The 20,226-nt window shown below is 41.5% G+C and overlaps 1 protein-coding gene and 1 long non-coding RNA gene across 4 annotated transcripts in view; both read right to left on the reverse strand.

Moving 5' to 3' along the window:
• CA10 (carbonic anhydrase 10) overlaps window positions 1–19,969 on the reverse strand; it is a 188,507-nt gene extending 168,538 nt beyond the window's left edge. The window contains exons 1-2 of one of the 3 annotated variants that reach the window (XM_039562227.1): window positions 19,716–19,969; window positions 18,575–19,071 (exon numbers count right to left, since the gene is read on the reverse strand). In XM_039562227.1, coding sequence (XP_039418161.1) covers window positions 18,575–18,635 — 61 coding nt within the window. In that variant the 5' untranslated portion in view covers window positions 18,636–19,071; window positions 19,716–19,969. The remainder of the gene's footprint in view (window positions 1–18,574; window positions 19,072–19,715) is intronic. The other 2 variants (XM_039562229.1, XM_039562228.1) reach the window with 2 other exon arrangements.
• LOC109145714 lies at window positions 6,625–12,122 on the reverse strand. The gene is made up of 2 exons (XR_005603331.1): window positions 7,778–12,122; window positions 6,625–7,392 (listed from the first exon to the last, which is right to left on the reverse strand). It is a non-coding gene; the product is annotated as an uncharacterized LOC109145714 (long non-coding RNA).
• Window positions 19,970–20,226: the final 257 nt, after the last annotated feature.

Here is a 20,226-nt window from a genome sequence, read left to right on the forward strand (position 1 = left end):
TCATTCCCTGAACATTCCCGAAGAGGTGGTGTCCCTTTTCTTCAAATGTGCAAATGAATGCCAGAGTCAGAGAAAGATTCTCTACCTTTTAGTAGACAATTGATAGCCCCAATGTACACTTTTACAGGATTTAGACTTGCAGATCATTTGGTACATAAAAGATATTTCTCCCATTGACCTGTTTCAGCTGTAAATACTCAGCACTTCTCCAGATCAGGCCTTGGAGGAAACTAGGAACACACAATTAGTGACCACCTTCAAAAAGTTTGATTAAAGTGTGTTGCCAAGCAACACAAATTCTGCCAGAGACAGTGATAAAATTCTATTCTCTAGATAAGCCTTAAATTCCTTTGTGACTATCTTTTCCTCTTCCTGCAATCCCTTGCTTTATTCACTGCATCCCACAACCTCTGCATTAAAACAAGAACATGCTAAATTGGTGTCTTTTCCCACACAACCTTTGCAATGGAATTTCTAAAGTGTTAAGACAACTTTGGTTCTGAAGATGTACAAATTCCTCAGTTGCTTCTCCTCTAATTTTTTAAGAAAACCAAATAAAAGCACAAAAAACCTTTACCAAATAGCCTAACTTAGTTCCTACCAAGAGATTACAAAATGAGGTCTTTCCAGTCTTTCTCCCTCACCTCACTACTCTCTCAGACTAATTTTCTCCCCTCTTTCTGCCTCCACCATTCCAAAGCTTCGCCTTTGGGCACAATCTCCTCCACAGCAAGTGTCTGCTCATCTGCCCACCCCTGTCTTCACCCAGCCATTCCCAGTTATAGCAGATCCCAAAATCTAGCCCAAAGCCCTTCATTTGATAAGACGTAGGCTTTTGGAACTTATTTTGAGCTTACCAAGGAAATCTGTTTCCCTCAGATGCCGACTCCATTTTTATCACGCTCATATATGCAAATCTATGCATGTGTGTGATGTGGTGTGCATCTGTGGGCATAATATTTGCAACCATAATAAGTGTGAATGTGATTTATATGAAAGAACAACAGCAGATCAGATCAAGCAACCTGGGAAGAACCCAGGAGATGAGACTCGAGTGCTTCCTTTAAGAGTGGGTTACTGAAGAGCTCCTGGGAGTAGGAGAGGGGATATGCCTGGGGAAGTGAGTCCCTAGATCTGCAGTTACAGCAGTGAAAGGACACTTGAGGAGCATGGACAGAACCAGGGGACACAGGAGCTGAGCTTTTTCAGCTTTTTTTCCTCAAAGCTGCTCCATCTCCAGTTATTCCATGCCCTTGATGCAGGTGGAAACAAGTTTGGGAACTACACTAGTAAGCAGCAAAATGTTGAAAAAAAGAACACAAAAATAGGCAGGAAAGGGAGATCCTTAATTTTAAACCTTCCTGCCATTACAGCTAGAGGTTTAGGAATCTCCTGAGCCAGAGGTTCCACTGAATCAACTTAGGAATAACTGAGAAGAATAATCCTCACAGCTCTCACCTCTAGGAAGAGGCAGCCTCCAGCTAGGACAACTCAGATATATATTTAGTAAGATCAGTGGAGCTGTGCTGACTTACTGTGCAGAATATCATTTAGGCTGTAGTAGCATCCAAAAGCTCCAATTAGGAGGAGAGTTCCATCCTGTCAGGCAGCAGATGAATACCCACAGTCAGGCATGCCCTATTCCAGGGAGACAGGCCAGGCTGCCTTCATATGCTTCTAATTGGGCTCTCCTTGAAACTCATCCTGATTCTGCAACATTTGCAGATTGCAGCTCTTTGTTTACTCCATTGGACTGGAACATGAGAATTACTTTAGTGCATCCCTTGTGGAAGGCAGGCCTTGCCAGTAGACTAAAGGATGGAACTCAGAGCCTAATAATAAGTTATAAAACATACCATTGTCCTCCAGGCTCCAAGTATTTGACAGGATCATCAATTTCTGTCTATCATAAAAAAAATTTGATCTCAGCCCTGTAGTTTCAGTAAATAGGACATCCATGGCTCAGACATCTTTAACTGCCTATGGGAGGTTGATAGCTCCATCCAGATCTTTCAGGTGACATTCTGACCTTCCTCTCCTTTTAGGGAGAAAACCAGTGGAAAGAGAATAAAAGGAAGAGATGATCTTCCTCCTTTTTCGTTCTGCATCTGAAATGAATTGAAATCAGCCCTTCCTGAAATAGCCTTTCCTAGTGCTTTTTTCATTGGGATATTTACATGTTATTTTAAACACCTTGTCTAAGAGTATTCAATAATGCAGAAATGCTGAGTCCCTAAATATGACATGAGGTCCATATTGTCACTTATATCATAACTAAACAACTCTGTGAGAGGGATCATTAAGCTCATCACAGACATATATGAAAAAAAAAAACCAACTGTTTCGAGGCTGGTAAAAGAACAAAAGCAAAGTCAAGCTCCCAAGTTAAAATAAATTCCACCCTGTAGATAGCAAGTAGAAGATTCTCTTGGGGACAGTGGGAACTAAAAACTAACTGTTGCCCTTCTTCAGAAACATGGATGTTAGGTAAGGCACAAGGGAAAGGAGGCCACATAAAACACTTGTAATATTTCAGCATCACCAGAGTTTAACCTGGGAAGGCTTTTACTGGCAAGCTTCCAACTCTGCCAGCTCTTTGTTACATACCAGATTTTATTCCACAGCTGAAGACCTTCAAATAACAAAACCATGTGAAGGAAAAGCAGATTGACTTTTTGGCAGGAAGTCAATGTGCAAATACTAATGAAATAATCTCAGTAAGCAGTCAGACTCTTCGAAGGTCAACGGCAACACAGCGGAGAACTTCAGCATTTAAGTTATTAACAATTCTGTCTTCAAGGATTCTGGCAGCTTCTGTGCTCCAAGTTAACGGTTTTAAAAAAATAATCAAGATTTGATGACTGAACAGTCAGGGTCTCTACACCTCTTATCTCTGTGGTTCTTCAGACAAAGGGATTGTCTTGTTCCCATAGGAGCTACCAATCCAATTCCTGACTATTTAGAACCAGAACCAAAAGCAGTTAGGAAAGTGGACTGTCATCAATGCTCTTTCTTATTTGTTTCTGGCAAAGTGCACTATGGAACACCCAATCTCAGTGCTATCTTCCATTACCTGCATTCTCCCTATTAATCTATATCAGTCCCACTCTTCATTTTTTGGATGCTGGCGACTTAAAAAATCTCTTATTGTTGCTACTTCAGATGGCTCCTTCATATTGCAAATCTCCCTGAGTATATTGTAAATTGCCAGAAAAAATGTGCATATAAGGTAGACAATCCTCTTGTCTATGGTCAGAAATTGTACTGGATAGATTTAGATTGGTTTTATTGGATTCACTTCAGCATCTTCCAAATAAATAAACTAAATTAATACAAACCAGGCTAACTTCATCCTAGGAATGCCTATACAGTATTTTGTAGCCCTTTATTGAAACTGATTAATTTAAAATACCTTTTCATTTAGACTTTGCTTTCAGAACATGAGAAAACAGAAAATCATAAACAACAAATGCAAAATTCTAGAAGACATTACTGGATTTCTACTCCTTGCTGTGCCTACTTCAAACACAGAAGGGTTGTTTTCTTTCTGTAAACACGGTAGGGGTAGATTTCATTTCCACTTAATGCAGTATCCACATTTGAGCTTCCTTATCCTTAACACAGGTCAGCTATGAAATGAACAGGAACTAAATCTTAACACTCCATGAACCATGGAATCAACAATAACTTAACCTTTCTGATCCAGCACTTTACTAAAGAAAAGAAAAGCTTAAGAGGAGCAAGAAGGGAGCACCCTATTTCTGGTTATATTGATGTGTTTGGGATTGCCAGTTAAACCCCATCAGCTCCAAATCAGAACAATCAAGGAGCCGAAATGAGAATTCTTATCTGCTAGTTGGGTTTCTGCATCTCTCCCCACCAATTTAGAAACATATGGAAAGTGAATTCCACACTGGCATGACACCCTTTCAACTCGCACAGCAGAGCCTCTTCAGCAAAAGCACATGCAGGGCGAGGCAGATGGAAGATGTTCCATGGAACATCTCTTGATTTCATCTCTTCAGTGTGTCACCAACTGGGGACAGGGCAGCAAGAAGAGCTCAGCATTATAGAGAAAGTGACCTCAAGGGAAAGGAAAGGCAGCTCAAGTAACATGGAAATGGAGGTGGGCCACTAAGGGTTACACATATATAGGTTTTATGTGCAGCATAAAGTCATTTAGATAAAAGGGAAGAGCTGTTGACTGTGACGCTGCCAAAGCACAAATACAGCAAGTATGGAAGAAACACAAGACATTTTACCCAATCTGTGAGAATTTGCTTTTGTTCTTTATCAGCCTCAAACCAGGTTTTTTTAAAAGATGTCTATGAGGAGCTTAATGATCCCTCTCACAGAGTTGTTTAGTTATAAGCGACAGTATGGACCTCATGTCGTATTTTGGAGCTCAGCATTTCTGCATTGTTGAAGACTCTTAGACAAGGTGTTTAAAATAACATGTAAAGATCCCAATGAAAAAAGCACTAGGAAAAGCTATTTCAGGCAGGGTTGATTTGAGAGCAGATTCACTACTAGTGGCCACCAGAAAAATGTCAATTCATTTCAGATGCAGAATGAAAAATGAGGGAGATGGATGTACATATCTGCTAAGTTAGAATCATTTCACCAATATATTTATACTCTATAGCAACAGCTCAAAATCTATTGATACTGAAAACTGCTTAGGAATAGCACAGTTAGTTCCAGGCTTCTAAGCAATCACTACAATAACATGGTCTGTTTCCCAACATCTTTGCAGTCCTTGGAGAGGTGTAGACGCAGATTTAATGAGCAATGCCTACCATCTGTTAATACTGCCTCTAAGAGCAACTGAGAAAAAAACAGCAATACCAAAAGTGCAAGAGATGGCAGAAGCTTTAGAAAAATGGACCATCAATAATCAAATTTTCTGTGTATGACTGCTGTAAAAACAAATCCCTGAAAACGAGCAGACTACATGTTTATTTTGCAGGAGTTACAATATTTAAGTCAGTCTTGAAACTGGATTACAACCAGGCAATACACAATTCAGGTTAACAGAGCTAGTGAGCATATTCTGATCAAAAGTCAGGCTCACCAAAATGCCTCATCCCAGGATCTGAACCTGCAGGATCTAAGCTCTGGGCTTGCTCCTTTGTTAACAAACTAGAACAGCTCTTTTGAGTTATGCTGATTTACATAAAGTATTTCCTATACAGGAAAGTAGGACAGTATTTCCTAATAGCTGATAGGACAAAAACTTCATTTTCTTCATCCAGTCACATACATTTCAGTCTTTTATTATTAATTTCTTCTTCCTCAAGAAAGCTTGCCAAAAATTCATTTAAGTGCTTTGGGTTTACTGCCATAGTCCCAATTTTACCTGAACACAACATTAAATCTGGAGGGCAAGACGTAACTGGAGGTCCATAGTTTGCATGATGAGGTGTCTTTGGCCTACTTTATCCTACAGAGCTTTGTGACAAGAACAGATGCAAAAGCTCCTTGCAGTCCTTAATCAAGACATACTATTACTGAGATAACCAGAAGGCAAAAGAATAAGCCAAGTCACCAGGGTTCAGAAACAGAGACGGTTGCATGAAATAAAGGGTTTATTTTAATCCCAGGAATTCCCTGGCAGAGTTCAAGTCAATTATAATGTTAAAGCCACATTACCTTGCTGTATGCTAGTACAAACATGTAGAATGCATTTGTAGTAATTTAATAATCATCAAATGTCATGACATACTGACCCTTTAAATAAGAAATGCATTATTTTTCAGTGATTTTAATGGGTTATTAATTTATGCAAGTTACAAAGAGAGATTACTTCCCTTTTCCAAGCAGATTATTTCAAGTGCAGTTAAAATGCAAAAATATACTTTCTTCTGACTCTTTCACAACTTCTGCAATGAAAACAGAGGCAAAAAAACTCTGCTTGTTTTCATCACAGAAAGACAGGAATCAAAACCCCATTCAGAGCAAGATACAATTAGGTGATAATTCTACCGTGTTTCCTATTAAGGAGATAGTCACACTGAAGTTTAAATAAACACCAAAACCTAGTTGTTTAGATATAGACTGTCATTATTTATTCAATCAAAACAAAAATAAAAAAACCCCTTCTGTATGTCATGCAGAGATTGTGTATGTCCACACCACTCTGGCGGGCACCAGGTACTCAGCTCCCTTCATCAAAGGAAGTAATTTGGAAGAGTGTATTTTGCATTCTTCTAGAACTCAAAATTAAATCCTTCTTTCTTTAATTTTACTTTTAGCATGGGGTATTGCACCAAAGTGCAAACACATGAAAGCCAAAAACCAATTCCAGTTTGAAGTCTTTCATACAGATGTGGTAAATAGAGCCCAAAGCATGCACACAAGGGGCTCCATCCCTTTCCTTACCTCATGTAAAGCCATTCCTACAGATTAAATGCCCCTCAAACTCTCCCAGCCACAATCACAGTCTGGTTTCTTCCACAGCCTATTCCCTTTGCCCTAACTTCTGTCTCTCCCATACTACACTGATGGAGACCTGTTAAAACTCTCAGACCCCTGCTGAAACCCAAACCACTGCACTGTAGTGTCCAAAGTTACCTCATGTCTCAGTAGATGGATGGTTTCTTTATTTCATTCCTCTGTGTTTACTTTTTTTTAATTTGTACATTGTTTTTTACCTGGGGAATTTTTTTTATACCTGCACAGAATTTAAGTACTGAAAGTAAGTCCAGACATTCTTGTCTCATGGTGCTAGATCTCTGAGAAAAGCCCTGGGCCCTGACACTCCAAATACTGATAGTTTAGAAAACATAATTCCTCAAAAGCTTGAACAGCCATTTTGACTTCGGCCACATCTTCAAATGTCAGTAAAACCCACCTATGGTGAGAACCACTCCTGTTAATGGCAGACAGACTGAAGGGACATAGGGGCTGTTTTAACAGTTAGGGACAGTGGCACCACAATGTAAAACCAACATTTAATTTCTATAGTTCTTATTTTAGCTTCTACTAATGCCAGCTCATATATAAACATAGTAACACTTTCTTCATCCACATTTATTAGGAATGGTACGCACACTCAGTGTACTATAGAATAGGGGAAATAAAGTATAAAGTTCACTTCCATTCAAGAATAGCCAGGATCAGTCTCAAAGAGCAATAAATAAATAACAGGATACTGCTGACACCAAACATGAAGAAAGACAATTAAAACCATTACAAATCCATATCTCTCAGTTACTTAACAATCTATAGGTTCAGTCAATTTAAAAGATCCAGGAACAGGGGTTTAGTGGATTAGTAACAACAGACCATTAATCTCTGCAGCCTCAATTTTAATCCAGCAATAACCAAAGTGATTGAAAATCATTCTGACATGTGACCAGTAAAGCTCCTGAGCACAGTTCTCTCCCATACCTGAATCCCCTCAGCAGAGGTCACAGCATCTTTCCAGTGGGACTATTTACCAAGAGACCTCTGCTTATGCCTAACTAAACTCTAGGCCAGCATTTTTGGCTGAGCAGTTCCACTGCATATCACCTCCCCAAACTAACAGCTGATTTAGAAGATTTTATTTTGCACTTTTTATTAACAAAGCTACCTTCCTTCCTTCCTTCCTTCCTTCCTTCCTTCCGAATTCCTTCCTTCCTTCCTTCCTTCCGAATTCCTTCCTTCTTTTCTTTTCTTTTCTCTTTTCTTTTCTCTTTTCTTTTCTTTTCTCTTTTCTCTCTTTTCTTCTTCTTCTCTTTTCTTTTCTCTTTTCTTTTCTTTTTTCTTTTCTTTTCTCTTTTCTCTCCCATACCTGAATCCCCTCAGCAGAGGTCACAGCATCTTTCCAGTGGGACTATTTACCAAGAGACCTCTGCTTATGCCTAACTAATCTTTTCTCTTTTCTTTTCTTTCCTGGCAAAGTGTCCAAAACAAAGTTGTCTAAAACAAATACTTTTTGTTTCTAGGTAAGATTTCAAATAAACATGTAGGAATTGACGACTGTCATCCCACGCAAATACCAGGAGATTATTTCTGTGCAGTTTATATAATATCAGTGAAAGTTATATCCAAAAAAACTTCAGTTTTAAAAATAATGCAATACTATTACATCATCTACTCTGGTTTTAAATATAAGAATGCTTTATTTCAAAGATATTAACTTCTGGAGTATTCAGTGACTAGAATCAATTCTTAAATGACCAGTAATATGATGATATTAAGTGATCAAGACACATTTCATCACTTAGCCCTCCACAACAATTATCAGCAAGAAGCCATTAAAAGACAGACCTTGCAAAAAAGATTCAAATTCAGCTGTTACTGCCTGTGGTCTCAAATCTGAGCCACAGGTTCCTTTTCAGGAGCATTAAAAGGAAGATACTGGCTACCTTGTAGTCAGAAATGCTCTTTTATCACTGCAAAGTAAATAAATATTTCAAGACATAAAACCACAGCAGACACAGAAGGTCCCAGTTACATAGAGCAGGGAACTAAAAATGGGAGAGTTTTGAGAGTTACTTGCTGCTGTTTAGTGCCAAAGTAGGACAAGGGCTGGAGGAGAGAAAGGAGGAAGTCTGCAAGCTCTGTGCCCTTTGGTAGATAGAATCCAAATACACAAATATGATGTAAATGTATTGCAGAGATGTCCAGCTGTTTTTATAAAGAGTACAAAACTTTTTTGCTTGTGGTCGAAATTGATTCACAATATTATAAATGAGCCTTACCTCATTTAAAACATGAGGAATTCTTCTGCTGACACAGACTGAATATGCCACTAGCAGTGGAGAGGACATGTTTGCCTTGCTTGATCCCCGACAGAGGGACAGACTCAAATATTTTTTTATATTCCCCCCCAAACAGTTTTCTCTCAGTCTGACTAAACCCTGCTTATCCAATCTAAACTCTGCCAGCTGCTTGCACAAAACTGGCATGAGGTGTCCCAAACATCCCTGTAGGTACCACCTGGTCCACAGGTGTGTCCCCATCCCACTGGATGTCCTCTTTATATCAGAACTTGAGGTCAAATCAAGAGAAACCTAAAATTCGTGCTGAGAAGAAAGTGGAACAGAAATTCACATATGAAAAACATTGCATATTGCCACTCACCTCTTGTAACTTCACTTTTTAGTCCTTTGGTTGGGTTTACTATTTTGGAAGATAGTGTTTGTTTCATTCAGGGCATCCATACAGTGAGAATTAACAAAATACAATCCAGTTTATATGAATTCTAATTGTACAGTTTCTCTTGCTATGCTAATCACTGTAGAAAAGTCTGCATCTTTGCTTTACCACACAAAGAAGTGAGATTATTTTACTCAGATAAAAACCTATTTTCTATACAACTGCGTAATTTAAAGAGAGATTATGAAAATTTTTGCTCATCTTAGCTGGGCTTTTCCAAAGATTTTGTATTATTCATGTATTATACCACTGCTACTCCTTGCTTCAGCAAAGCACTTCAGCACATCCTTAATCTAAGCTGTTTTATACAATTACATATTAAGACTCAGATTCAGCAGAACACTTAAACATGTCTTTTAAGTTTTGCATTTTGCTGAATCTGGCTGTTAATGTATCAAAATAAAATGTAAAGAGGATGACTCAGTGTTTAGCTTGCAAGTATGATAACATACTTATGCTACCTAATAAAATAAATCATATTATTTATTACTCTATTTTCCATCCTGTTTCACAGTGAGCTAAAATACCTGTGACTCTAGAGCAAAGGCACAATTACAGACTGGCAAAGATGAATTGTTAACAACTTAGAGAGAGTGCTAGGGCAGCTACTGAAGATAAAAATTATGCATCTGCAGATAACTTTAAATCCCACTTGGAATTACTGCCACACAGTACCCTCAGTATTGTCTGGGCAAGCAGGAGAAGACTGTGGAGTCCTTGTAGATTACTTTGTTTTCCAGCAAGCACAAAAATCACTATGACAATAAGATCACGCTTATACATATGAATATGAACAAAAATAACCCCAAAACACCACAAATGTTGAAGCCAGGTGAGGATAATGCAAAATAAAAACTGGGAGGAGTTCAGACAGGATGGGCAAAATGCCCTGGGGTGAGGTTTCACCCCTCAAAACAAATTCACATATGTGTTCACAGTATATCCAAGAATTCCAGTATAGAAAGGCACCTGTTAGGCTGCTGAGAGCAAACTTCAAAGAGAAAATTTAGGACCAAAATCTCTGGTGCCCTTTACTGTGTGTTGTCACCTACACCCACACTGAGGGGATGTGAAACACGAGGCAGAAGTGCTGTACTTGGAGGAACCCACTCGTTACTCACAGCCCAAATAGAACCAGAAAAAGGCCAACTGAGTGAATGTTAATAATTTAAACAGAATTTAAATAACACGTTTATGGAGGAACCTTGTCTGGATCTGAATTTTACCTTAATATCACACTAACTCCTGGAAACCAATTTAAGGTAAATTTGAATTGATTTAATTCTTATGTATGCCAAAACTGTATTTCACAATAACTTCACTGCATGTATGCTAAGGAGAACAAACACCTTGTAGTACAGAGGCACAGAGAAGGAGGATCCAGCCCATGAGGGGATTCACCAGGGGCCGTTTTGTGACCTGCACTCACTGAGGGGATCCAGCCCCACACCCCAACCAGAAACATGGGGTAAGGGCAATCCTTGTGCTACAAGGCAGAAGTGAGAGTGAAAATGGACTGCAACTACTCAAAGTCTTGCTGACTGACTTTCCACATGACATTTTACCTCAGCTTCTCCATCTGTGAAAGCGCGGCCAACACTGTGTATTCCCCAAAAACTGACACCAAAATTCTTTTTAACTGAAATACAATGCAAAGCTCTTCTCATTCATACCTTCCATTCATAGAAAAACTCAGACAAGCAGTCCCATTCAGAGAACTCGCCTGTCAGTCAGTGTTTACACACTCCCCAGCAGTAGGATTAGGACCAGTGTGGGTCACTCAAGCACGTCTCCCTTCCAGCAGTGGCCTTAGGGCCACCACAGGGTCAAACACCTTTCCCTTCCAGCAGCAGCAGCTTCCTACGTGGGAAGTAGCAGACCTCAACTCCAAGTGGCATTCCACTGATGTAGAAACAAATACCTCATTCTGCATAAAATTTCCCTCTCAGGAACGCTACGAAGTATTGTTATCCTTTCTTACCAGCACGTATAAATATATAAATATATAAATCTTCAGCACCACCTTTTTCCTGAAGTTTCTTTCCTCTGCCATGATGGCAAATCCAAGTTAATGCTCTTTCTAGCAGCCCAGGAATATCACCTTGCCAAACAAACTTCAGCTGTGGCAGCAGGAACCCTTCCTGACCTGCTCCCTTAGCTACCCAAGCACCATCCTACTGGGAACAGCAGGGTTTGCTGGAGGACATAGCCACTTCAACATTACTTCCAACACTTGTTTTCCATATTCACATGTACAAAAGACCCTTCACTAGCACTCATTATCTTTTTCTTTTAGCATTAATAATCCGTAGAAGTCCTGCTGGCAAAGCAAAAAATCATCTTAGAACTATTCCTGAAGCAGAAGAGGGCTCTATAGTAGTTAACAGCAGGAAAGAATTTCAGTTGGAAACAACCCACAAAAAGGACAAGAGATGATTTTTCAGAAACCACGTTTCCCTCTAAATTAATCTACTCAACTGCTACTTCCAAAACATAGAGATGCCAACACATTTAGAGGGGAAAAAAAAAGGATAACGTTGCTTAGCTGCCTCCTCCATGCATGTGCTTAGAAGCCACTTTGGTCGAGTCAGTGCACGATTCTTTCCATTCCATACTTAAAGCTTGACCAAGTTAAGGACTAATGATGAAGGGAGAAAAAAAGACTGTCCAAATGAACAAATAACCCTATGGATATAATCTTAGCTCTATGCTTATTTTAGTATCTTACTAAAAAGTACATCCTAATTAGTTATTTGTGGCTTACAGCTGCTGTGGTATTTTTCTGGAAACTATATAAGAAAAGATAAAACTGTGGGGCATTTAAGTTTAATGCTATTTTTACTACAAAAATACAAATGGTACAGATCCATGAAATCAAAAGAAAAATGTTTTCATGTGGAAACATACCTCTGACAATGGAAGTATTTCTTTTCTTTAGTTCTGACCACTGATTTCAGAATGCAATGTATGTGGAAACTTACCACCTTCCATTGTTCAAGATGAGTAAAAGTAAATTCAATATTTTGGGGCTGTGATCCTGATGGGCTGTACCTGGCACTCCACAGGAGCACAGACATCTGTCATCTAAAGCTTTTCTAATTGTTGACAGTTCAATTTTTGCAATTCTTAAGGCCCAAGTTTCATTATCCATAACCAAAGCCCTTTATAACATTTTTGGGAGTTGCCAGGACTTCTAGGGTGGGTGTAAATCTAGGTTACCTTTACCTCAGCTGTCACCTGCTAAGCACTGCATAACAAATTTTGCCATCTTGACAAATTGGAAGTTTGCACTTGTGAACACCCATGCACATGAATGAGGCACTACATCACCAGAAAGGCTACACAGGATACAGCTCTACAATGTTTCAGTCATCTATTTTCATGACAATAATAACTTTCCATTTTATCTCTAAGAAATTCCATTAAAAGACCCTTAGCTTTTTAACTATCAGTGGTTAAACCAGCAATAAAATACTCTACTACTTTGAATTCAACTGTAAATAGGTTTGGCTATAAAGCCTCCCCTCTCTCAAATGCCAGATTATTATCCTTTGAAGAAAATTACTTCCTGTTTATTTACCATTAATGTTTCAATTTATCTACCACGGTGCAACTTTTTTTGCTAACTGATACTGTCCTGGCCCTTTTGTACTTTCTGATGGCATTACAATGGAAATGCAATCCCATTGTCCAGTGTTGCCTCTGAACAAGTCAATTCAAATTTGATTGCTATTTCCTGTTCCTTCCAGCCCAGTGTACAGTGATGATAAAAACAAAACAGGAGCAAAATAACACTTATCACAGTATTTCAGTGTTGTCCATAACTAACTGCCATGTAGTTTTGTCTGCTGCTTGAGCTGGTAATGACATAATGATGGAACAGTTTTACATAGTTATCTACTAACAGCCCAGATGGGCCAATCATCCCCTTCACTCTTTGCCATGTTAAGTTTAGCCATAAACAATCAGTAACGATGAAAACAGCAACTTCCTCCTCAGCTAAATTACCACCTTTCAACCAAGAAAGAAAGTGATACTGCGACCAGTAGCAACAGAGAGAAAACCAGTCTTTCGGAGAAAGCATGAATTCCTTGTTCGTTCATATACAAGGAATATTCATAATGCAAATGGAAAGCCACTTCAATCCTTGCTGTATTTAAAATCTAGCTGCTGTAGAATTAAAAACTGAAAACTTTCCAAAAATAGAAAGGGTAAAACTTCTCTATAACCTCAGTTGCATTTTAAAGAGCACCCTTAAATTGAGAGTGCTTATTTGAGTTAGGTTTGATCCCTGATTTTAATAATTTTGTCTTGGAGGCTTGGTATCTAGTTCAATTGGATTACAATGAGGCAACACAACAAGGTGAAGAGGTTTGAAAACTGGGTATCTACATCACTGAGATTTGGAAAGGAATAGCAGCAATAACCAGTTTCTTTCCACCAGTTTATTGGATGGAAAATAGCTCAGCATAGTACGTGCAAAAACTATTCATCAACGTTACCTTCTACTACCTTTACATAAGCTACAAACGTGTGTGTTGTTTCAGCACTTTAGCGCCTATCTGGTCACGCTCCAGCTGTAAAACTAACAATAAAAATAAAAAAAGATGAAAAATAAGACACACACAAAAAAAGGAAAAGTAAAAGCAGACGTTTACAGGAGACTATAAGGCTATTTCCGTAGAATTTTCAAGCAGAAACATCTTCATACCTTTTGAGAAGGCAGAAAAAATCTCAGAAGTGAGAAAGCATTCCAGAGCTAAGGAACTGAGAATCTCTGGATCCAACCTATGGTCCCTTCATTCTGTGAATGTGAACAGGCAGACTGAATCCACGTGGATTTCCAGTAACATCAACAAACTCATGCAGGCGTGAAGGTTTGCCCACAGACACGAAGCTCTGGAGATGGTATTAAAGCAGGAAAAATAGGGTAAAGTTCTTCGTTACCAGAAACCCTCTGCATGTTACACCTTTCTTTATGCCTAGTGCTCACTTTCATATATATATCTATATATCTATATATCTATATATATATATCTGTGCTATGAATAATTCCTTCCCCTAGAATATTACATATCTTACTTAAAAGTGACAGAAAAAGCTATTTCTGTGAAACTATCTGAGGATAATTAACACAGTTTCAACATTTTTGTCCTAACATAACGAACCATTCACTGTTCTAATGTTGGATCTAATGTTGGACGTTAGAACTTTGATATTCTTCTCTTTTACAAGAGTACCTTAGCTTGAATTATCTCAGGTTGTGTGATGTTATGAGAAGAAGAGTTATCAGACCTTAGAGACCATGATTCAGCACGTAATTCCAGCCCTGGCATAATTTAGAGTTCCTATAGGGACATTTCTGTGTTATGCCAGGTAAGAAGAGCTCAGAGACTGCAGAAGCAGCAAGACAGAAAATGCAGTGCAAATGTGCTCCAAATCCACCTCTAGTCCCCAGTGCCAGGAGATGCCACATCAGATGCTCAATACACAGTGGAATTCCTGGATAGAGGGGTTTTTTACACCATCTCAGTAGTTCATCATACATGATTTATGGTACTTGTGTCCTGCCAGACAGGCCACAGAAGTTGCATCATAAAAGGGATACAGCCCTCTGTGCCTTGAGGACATGGAAAAGGATGAAAATACTTCCAAATAACAAGACAGCTTTCATCCATATTAGCTCCCAGAAGCCAAACCAATAAGAGGTAGTATTCCAATTCATAGGAAGGCACAAAGATGACCATGCAGATTTTATAAATAATTTTGTTGATGTATTAACAGAAAATGTACATGGAAACCTTCTCAATCAATATCCACAACAGCTTCATTTTCTTATTTAAACCAAGTATCCTGCAAAGTTTTGAAAACAACCTCCTAGCTTTTTTGCTTGAAGTTGATGGTTAATATCTAAATTCACAAAAAACCCTTCCTCACGGTTCATACAAATAACTGTGTAAGCCAAGGTGACAGCCATTACGGGATCAACAGCCACCTGAGAACACTGATGCGGATTTGTCTTTGGTGGTATTACTGCTCAGGAAGGCAATTCTGGACATCATACAACAACTGTTATTTTCTTTGTATATAAACAGTATAATCCCTGTGCCAGGAGTATCTGCATCTTCACAGGAACATCCACTGAGGGCTTATTCCAGCATTCTGTCTACAGGACACCTTTACTTCCTCTGCTCTGTGCTCCTTCTATGCTGAACAGTATCGTTAAAAGGAAAAAACCTCAAAAGTCATAATACAAATCATGACTATTTTTCCTCAGAGATTACAACTCAAAGGAATAATTATGACTTCGAAGGAAAGCAAGGGCTTTCATTTCTGTCTAAAGGACAGAAGTGGGTTTCGTGGTCCTTCAGCCTGTTCGTATTTCTCATTTACATCTGGCACAAGGAAACTAGATTCTCTTTTCAAATGAGCAATTCCAAGTAGCAAAAGCCTTAATTTAGTATGCCAAGAAAACAAAAATATTCAGTTCACAGATAAATTACTTCCCAAACACATGGAAGAGCCAGTAATTAAAAAAAAAACAAATTTCTAAATCTCAGTATCATTTCTTCCAAAACAATCAATCTCTCATACACACAGGTAACTGAGTGATAAAAAATGTTACGTATAAAATATTTTGAAAATATATATACACCTCTTTTTAATAGATTGAACTGTTTTCCATGTAGGAAGTCTCCAAGAAATTCATGAATGTGAGACACCAAAAAATCAATTGTCTAACTTCATCATTACTTACTTTAAATAAGAAACACAGCATAAGTGCTACATTCAGCATAGTTTATACTTAAATGTTATGTAAATACACAGCAAAAGACATAACACTGAACTGTGTTTAATAAGTTTATTAATAATGATTAAATAACTTAATAGTCTGCTCAGTTCAGTGAATGACATCATCCCTTTGAACAGCAGCCCCTAATAGGCCCTAATCCAAATAATGACTGGAATTAGCAGGAGGAAGATCACAGGTTTAAAAAGACACTGAATCAAGCATTTGCTAATGTTCAGGAAAGATCCATGTACAGCAGACCTGTCTTGAGTCTTCACTGCTGAAACAACTGAATGAATAAGAAAGAAAAAAAAAAAGAAAAGAAATACTGCCACACTCCTTAATTCACATTCCAATAATGTGCAGCACTAGTGCTCAACTAGTGGGTTTTTTAAGTAAAATGTTGAATGAATGACCAGTGCTGAAGTGCTAAAAATACAGTGTCTCCAATCCTGTGCTGAGGCAATACCTTAACAGGCTTCATTACACCTTCTCCTACTTGCACTGTTATCCAGACACCCCAGCTAGATAATATTGCTACAAAACCCAGTGTAAAAAGGATGGCAGAGGCAACATACAGAGCATTACTGCCAGTCAGATATCTACAGATCTTAATCCTTTTTACTAAGACTACAGATAGTGAGGATTCCTGAAAAAAAAATAAAAATCCCCGTGAAGAAGAAAAAAAGAAAACAAGGTTGAAGCATGTACACATCCTCTATGTGGTCAAAATTTATTTGAAACTGCAGCTTTGACCATGCTGCAGAAGCATCCCACCATTCACTTATTCCCTTTATTCCCTCCAAAAAAAAAAGAAGAAAAAAGAGAAAAAGCAAGCAGACATGGTGTGAGTGTGTACAGTATCAGGTATTAGTGCTAGAGGGAGATGGAGAGCGATGGGAGCCCCTGCAGAACTGATCCCACTGGTTCAGAAGCCTGGGCTCCCCTGTATGAAGAGCAGGAAAGGAGGGCGGGAGCTCAGGGAACACTGATAGCTAAATGCATGGCGTAAGTAGCTGCACAGAATGGGACAGCTTCTTTCTGTCTCGGGATATTACTGTCACAATGGCCAAGAGAGCGATGAGCTGCAGTTTGCCATTCCCACTGTGGTACTTTAAGAAGTGCCTGATTTGAGGGGCACTTGACAGGTGGCACATCACGCTGAGGTAAATAGATAAGTGTGAGATTTCAACGACAAGAGGCAGCAGGTTTTGCTCTTCTAAAAAGCGAGAGAGCAAATTTTTCTGATGGTACCAATGGGCACAAGAGGAAGGTCAGCCTGGGGTGCTGGCAGTGTCACCCGGGTGCCTGGTGGCAGATGGTGCCAGTCTGCGGGGATAGAAGGAGGGCTGACGCACACCGTGGGCCGACAGCAATGCTGTTTGCTCAGGAATAAACGAGCTTTGGGACAGGTGCAGGCAGGACAAATTAACAGGGGTGCTGAGCCTCCCACGTTCGTGTCTGCCCAGCCCAGGGGCTGGAAGGGTGGATAAACCGGGAGGTGCTGCAGAAAGCACAGTGGGGCTCAGATTGCCAGGGGGGATGCTGCAGGTGCTGCTGCCTGGGGGCTGCGGCTGGGACACAGCCCAGGCCAATCTCTGCATGGTCCCAGGAGAGCTTTAGAGCTGCCTCTCCCTGTGGACATCCAGGCTGAACACTGAGATGTCCATCAGGACCCTGGATCTCCCCCCAGCAGTGCCCTGCCTGTGCTGCTTGTGCTCCCATTTCTGGACTTACGCAATGGCTGGAGGGCAGAGGCAGCCTTCAGGGAAGTGGAGCAGCAGGAGATGCAGGCAGCTTGCATCCCCATGGGGCTCCCTGGAGTGTCCCAAACTAGAAAACTGGCCACCTTCCTGCTCCTGCCTCCCACAACATAATTATTCTGACATGACCAACATGACAAATTAACAAGGGAGCCAGGGCTTTTGCAAGGGAGTATTTTCCCCAATAATAAATTGTTCCAATCCTTTACACTAGACACCTGGCCATGCCTATTCATTAATTGGACAAGCTCTAGTGACAACTGGAATTACCCGACTTTCCACATACTGAAGGGAGAGAAATCTTTGCAAGCTTAAAAATTCCAGCCACTACAGAGCTCTCTGAATGAAGCTTTTTTTTTAGGAAAAAAAAATAATTTTCAGAGCACAGCCACAGAAAAGCTCCTTTTAAAAGCAGAGGCACATTCTTTACTGTTATCCCTCCCTTTGGAGCCCCTGAACTGTGGCACCAGAACATGACAACTCCATCAACAAACCACAAACCCTTCCAGATCTGCACATCAGCCGAGTTTAAGAACTCCAGGAGCTATGAAATTCTGGGATTATGGCAATATTGCAAATAATTATCACAATCAAGTACGCTGGGAATTCTAAGCATCTCCTTTATCAGTACACTGTGTTGTCTATTGCAACCAATGTATTATAATTAAGACACACGTATTGGAATTAAGGGGGAGAGGGAAGTGATGAGAGTCGATTTCTGTCACAACCCACTCACAGTACATCATTCATGGATTTTTCAACTACAGTTTTTATCTGGGTTTAACTGTACCTCTTGCCCCTTAATAAGGGCAAGCCTGGGAACCCTGTACGGTATCTCTCCCACTCCCTCGCCCTTTCTGTGCTTGCTGCATACCTGAAATGCAGACGATGAAATTCGCTTGCAGAAGAAAAAGCACCTCCCAAACAATTTCCATCCTCCGATTCTCATGCCAAGTACATCCCTCGGCGAAAAAAAATAACAAAAATCAATATCGCAGTTTGAACGATCCCAGCAAATTTTCTTTCGGACTTGCAGACTGTATTCCCCAGACGTGCTGACAACACATGTCCGAGCTCTATCTCCGCACGGCTCAAGCGAGATCCCGTCCCCTCCTTCGCCCTCCAAAAAAGACCACGAAGCCAACTGCCGGCACCGGGCTCTTCCTCCACGAGCGAGAAAAAAATCCACCAGATTTCCCAACACGACATAGACAACAAACCCCAACCGATCCGATATCCGGAGAGTCTCTATTCCAGGGGCGGCCAGGCGCAAGTTAACCCCAAAACTCTTGGCACGTCTCAGCGGGGCAGTGCCGGCATGCCGGGCAAGGAGGCGGCGGAGGGAGGGGGATTCCCCTCCTGCTGCTGCTGCTACAGAATGAGCGGAAAGAGATTAATACCCGCTGCAAGCCCCGCCACCCCCGCCGCGCTCGGAGCGCGCAGCCCCGGCTCCCCGGCCCCGCCGCAATCCCGGCGCGCCGCGGCTGCTCCGCCGCGAGACTGCAGGGGTCGGGCTTGCCCCGCGCGGCGAGCGCCTGCCCCGGGATGCGCCCCGGGATGCGCCCCGGGATGCGCCTCGGGATGCGCCTCGGGATGCGCCCCGGGGTGCGCCCCCGCAGCCCCCCGTAACTGAGAACGGGGGTGTGCGGCAGCGGAGGAGGGGTGGGGGTGTGTGTCCCTCAGTGCGAACGGCACAAGTGCGGAGTCTGCATCAAGTGTGGCTTGCGCGCATCGCCGGGTGGCTTGGCTGAGGACGCCAGTATTTTAAAACTTATTTAAACAAGAGGAAAAAAAAGATTCAGACCCGAACTTCTGTCGGGTTGGTGGCGGAAGGGCACCGGGAGGCTCCAACCGAGAGTTAGCGAAGTGCCCGCGCTGCAGTGCATATCTGATAGCATTCCCCGGGCACAACAGTTCTGCATAGCTTCCCCTCCCTCCCCCGGCCAAAAATAAATAAATTTAAAAAAAAATAAATGAAAAAAGCATGGCCAGTTTTGAGGCAATCCCTTACTTACCCCCAATCCTCCTGCTTTTTATCTCTCCCAGCTCATCGGACGTGCCGCTCCAGCCTGCAGTCCCAAAAACAAATCGAGGTCACGCTGCGAGCCGCCGGCTGCCACCGCCTACCTCCACCTCAGCTGCCGGGAGGTACCATAGCTGCTCGGAGCTCCCCCTGCTCCCCGGACCGCGGCTACTGGGCCATGTCCCCGGGCTGCAGCCGGTGCTGCGGGGCCCCGCGGGCGGCAGGGGCGGGCACGGCGGGGCTGGGGCGGCGGCGCGCACGGGCGCGGAGGCGGTGCTTGCGCGGGCGGCGGCGGCGGGGCCGCTCTGCGCTGGGGCCGCTCTGCGCCGGGGCCGCTCTGCGCTGGGGCCGCTCTGCGCCGGGACCGGGCCGGCCGGAGCAGGGGCGGAAGGGGGGCACGCCCGACCGATCTCCCACGGGCGCCCGGTTCGCCGGGCTGTCTTCGCAGGTGCATTCCAGAGAATGCCGCTTACTTGGGTTCAAATGTACGGCCAGTTTGATTT

The sequence above is a fragment of the Corvus cornix genome, chromosome 18, assembly GCF_000738735.6.
Source record: "Corvus cornix cornix isolate S_Up_H32 chromosome 18, ASM73873v5, whole genome shotgun sequence".
NCBI classification, from domain to species: Eukaryota; Metazoa; Chordata; class Aves; order Passeriformes; family Corvidae; genus Corvus; species Corvus cornix.